Below are 4,149 nucleotides of genomic sequence, written 5' to 3'. Positions count from 1 at the left end.
AAAAAAAAAAAAAAAAAAAAAAAAAAAAAAAAAAAAAAAAAAAAAAAAAAAAAAAAGAGGAAAGTGACACGTGTTACACATTATTACACGAGCTAGATTTGCATTAGCTTGACTGCCACCGTTTTTTTATCTGTAACTCATAATTCCTCCAAATTTTGTTGAATATTTCTTTTAAAAAATATTCCCTCTTATTGGTTGGTCAACCATGTATATCCACCGTAGAAAAAAAATTATTAAAAAAAAAAAATATATATATATATATATATATATATATAATATATTTTTTTTAATTTTGTCAAGCGTTGTTCTTTCAAACTTAATCTAGCACCATAGTTACCTATTTTGGTACAACGGAGAGTTTACTATGATCAGCATAGTGAAATTTGTGAAACTAATCATACCTTTATACGTGCACCTGAAAACATAGGTCGACTGCAGAGCCTACTCTAGTTTAGCTACACCACTCGGAGTGCGAGACACCTGAAAAGTTAGCTATTTACAGCGAGTAGATGAGATCAAAGAATGGGTCAAGCTCCTTGTGAAGTAGAGGAGACGGTTAGGATAACAAACTTGAAATGTGGAGTCCGAGCGGGCACGAGCGAGTAGTTAGTAGCCAATAGTGTCCTAATTGATGGCATTCCTCTCCGCAGCTCGCACTCGAGGAACCACACGACACTCTATACAGAAACACACCAAATCAAGTATCACCTGAAATTCTTTATTTAATAGGCAATTGAAACCATAATTCAAAATCTAACAAGTATTTATTTTTTTTTTTAAAAAAAATACATTCTCTTTCTTTTTAGTTTTAGTTGGGATCTAATTTATTCATCAAACTTTTAATAAATCATTCACTTATTTAATATTTTTTAAAATTTTAAAAATTAATTTAAAGTTAAAAAAATCTAAATATAAAAACCTAAAAAACTTATAATATAATAATAATATTATTATTAATTAAATATAATAATAATATTATTATTAATTACCTTTATAAAGAAGCCCATAGATACCTCTTTTTTTTTCTTTTCTTTTTTTTTTCTTTTTTCTAGAGGAATTTAGGATTTGACTACTCAAAGACCCCACCATTATCTCAAAGGCCCCATTTTTTTGGTACTAAAATAATAATAATTAAATTAAATTAAATTATTAAAAAAAAAAATTGTCTCCCTCCCTTCTCTGACCAATAGAGAAGACTCAAAATTTCATTATTTCTTTTATAATTTTTTTTTTAATTTTTCGGTGCTTTTAGACTATAAAAATTTTAGGGTTTTTTTTTAATTTTTTAATTTTTTGGTCAAAAAGAAGTTGCGTTTGGACTCAAAATTAGAGCCAATCCAATTGAGTTCTTCGCATCAAACAATATTTTCTTCCCATAAAAGTTAGTTTTGTGAATGGGAATCTTGAAATTCTTGAAATTTTCTTTCTTTTTTTTAATATTTTTTTTGGAATGTTTCACAAATAGTTTAAAATCATTTATTTCATATTGAAAAAATGTTGAAATTTTGAAAAGAAAAAAAAAAGATGGAGAATAAAAAATTTATTTAAATAAAGAAAATACAGTAATTTGTTAAAAAAAACGAGTCGAAAATCAAAAAATAATAAAAAAAGAATGGATGATTTTTGTATAGTTAAGTGGGAAATGGTTCACGACCCATTTTAGAGTAAAAAATCTCGAAAGAATCAGTGAATATTTCACACGTGCGAACAAACACGGGCACGTCTTACGGCGTCGCTTTTGCTTTCACCACATATTTCACCTATTCATTCCCCCTTTCTTGTAGCCTATGAACCGAACATTCAAAATCTTGTCCCACTCCTTAATCATGAAAGTATTTTTGGCATTTTTTGGACCTTTTTTATATTTCTTTCTTGTGAATTTATTTATTTATTCTTTTTTAATTAAAAAATGGAAAAAGAATAATAAAATTATTTTTATTTGACGTGGCGTGTTATGATTGGACCAAATCTATATATGGAATATTTGTATATGATAATGTTTTTTTTTTTTTTATGTGGGTCCTAATTAAATAAAAGTCAAATAATATTTGTGAGCATGCTTGAGAGCTACTTTATGTTTTTTTGTGTTCATAACTATAAGAATTGTAATCTAAGTGATAAATTAAAGTTTGAATTATCCATTTGGTATCATTATTTTACAAATTTTAAGTCTAAAAATGAAAAAAAAAAATGAAAAAAAATCAAATTCGGCCGGTAAAATTGTTTCTTGGTCGATGATATATGTTTCAACTAGGGGCGTACATAGGTTCGGGTTTTGAGAGGATTTTTTGACCAACCCAAAATTTTGGGTTGGTCTGGTAGTGTAGCTCTCACGATGAACCAATTAGGGTTTACGACTCAACCGTCTATTTTCGAGCTAGGATGGGTTGGGGTGTCGATGAATATTAGGGTTTCGACTAAGCATAGGCGACATAGGTTCGGGATTAGGGAGGATTCTTTTTTTTTAATCAACCCAAAATTTCGAGTGGGTCTGGTAGGCTAACTATCGTAATGAACTAATTAGGGTTTACAACACGACCCAACTCAACCCTCTATATTTTGAACTAGGATGGGTTGGGACATCGACGAATGTAGGGTTTCGACTAAGCATACATGAGAACGTTCACGATGAACAACAGTGACAAGAGAGGGAAGGCGTCGAATGTTAGAATGTGTGAGTCAATTGTCGACTACTGGGTGCTTGGTGCCCTAACGCGACGTTAGGGTTATAACTTCACGAGTTTTAACTTTTAGTTATAATATTAAGAAATTCAGTTCAGTTCGAGTTGACCCGAACAAAAAAACAAAAAAATTCAACCCACAAAATAAACCGAAATTTTAATTAAAAAAAGAACAACCGAACATCACGAGTTGAAGTTATTTTTCAAAAAGAAGCCGAAATTTATTGTAGATGAAAAGGATATATTTTTTTCCGTATTTCAGCCTTTATATGATTTTTGCATGACAAAGAGGATATGATTATTCTATAAATACCCTAATTAGTGAGACTGAAAACCCCATCACACAAAAAGTGGAANCAAACAAAAAAAAAAAAAAAAAAACAGAGGAATGCCAAGAATTCTCCGCTATCAATAGCAAAATCTCCTCTCAATCTCCTTCTTCATCGATTTCTTCTGAATTGCTCACTGAAATTCCATCAATGGAGGATCAATGCACATCTTTTGACTGGGAATTCTGCTCTCATCACGAAGATGTGAGTATTTCATTCACGAACACTTCGCATTTTGCATTTTTGAGATTCTGTTTCGGGTTTCTGGATTTTGTTCTGAATTGATCCAATTTTTCAGGGGTGGGAAGAACTGAGGCATGCTCTTGTGTACACAACTTTGGAGCTTGAAACAACAATCATGTCAGCGAAGGAGGAGATTTTGAGAAGAGAATGTGAAATTATGAACTTGAAGGATCTTCTGAACAGAGCCATTAAAGAGAAAGATGAAATCGAGACGAAATGTGAGAAGTTAATGCTTGAAAATTTGGTGTTGATTCAACAGAACAAAAATCAAGAACATGAAATCACTCCACAAAGTGACAGTGATTCTAGTAAGATGTTTGCTTGTTCTGATTCTGATGATAATAACACAATTCAATCCTCTCAAACTGACCCAATTGTGGGAGAGCCATTGTTATCACAAGAACGCCCACCAACTGTTTGTCAAAATGCCTGTGAGAAGCCTCTGCCACAAAAAGGCAAGCTTCTGCAGGCTGTGATTGAAGCTGGCCCCCTTCTCCAAAACCTCCTCCTCGCCGGGCCGCTGCCTCACTGGCAGCACCCACCACCACTCGTCGATACAGTCGACATCCCGCCGGTGATCATCTCACCACGCCCTTCACAGCCTCCAGCTCAAAGCACTGCCATTGACATTAGAAAGAGAAGCCATTCATACCTCTCTGATGTCTCTCAACATTGCCACAACAAGCATCAAAAACTGGTTCAGTAATCATCAGTAAGAATCTCAATATGAATCTGATCTCTCATTCTCTCTACTTTTTTTCAATGCCCATTTGCTCATTTACTGTCATCTTTTTTTTCTTTTTGCTGTGATTGTGAGTGTGTAATCTGGATGTTGTTCTTATATTCTCTTTCAAATCACAACCACACCAAAAAAAAAAAAAAAAAAAAAAAAAAAA

The 4,149-nt window shown here is 32.4% G+C and overlaps 1 protein-coding gene across 2 annotated transcripts; it reads left to right on the top strand.

The window, feature by feature from the left end:
* The first annotated feature begins 2,946 nt into the window (after positions 1-2,946).
* On the top strand, positions 2,947-4,134 carry LOC111455642. 2 transcript variants are annotated; one of them, XM_023097376.1, is made up of 3 exons: positions 2,947-3,214; positions 3,309-3,980; positions 4,011-4,134. In XM_023097376.1, exons 1-2 carry the CDS (start codon positions 3,161-3,163, stop codon positions 3,957-3,959), a joined length of 705 nt encoding a protein of 234 aa, XP_022953144.1. In that variant the 5' UTR covers positions 2,947-3,160; the 3' UTR covers positions 3,960-3,980; positions 4,011-4,134. The 2 variants fall into 2 exon arrangements, with proteins under 2 accessions (XP_022953144.1, XP_022953143.1); XM_023097375.1 differs by having other exon boundaries at positions 2,949-3,214; positions 3,309-4,096.
* The last annotated feature ends 15 nt before the right edge of the window (positions 4,135-4,149 follow it).

Source organism: Cucurbita moschata, unplaced genomic scaffold (genome assembly GCF_002738365.1).
Source record: "Cucurbita moschata cultivar Rifu unplaced genomic scaffold, Cmos_1.0 Cmo_Scf00002, whole genome shotgun sequence".
Classification (NCBI taxonomy): domain Eukaryota; kingdom Viridiplantae; phylum Streptophyta; class Magnoliopsida; order Cucurbitales; family Cucurbitaceae; genus Cucurbita; species Cucurbita moschata.
The sequence above is the reverse complement of the archived record's forward strand: the minus strand, read 5'-3'. Positions and strand labels throughout refer to the sequence as shown.

Excerpts from the sequence above, each read along its gene's own strand:
- LOC111455642 (XM_023097376.1), top strand. The coding sequence starts at position 3,161 with ATGGAGGATCAATGCACATCTTTTGACTGGGAATTCTGCTCTCATCAC. Across the intron at positions 3,215-3,308 it reads TCTGCTCTCATCACGAAGAT|GGGTGGGAAGAACTGAGGCA; the intron begins GTGAGTATTTCA and ends CCAATTTTTCAG.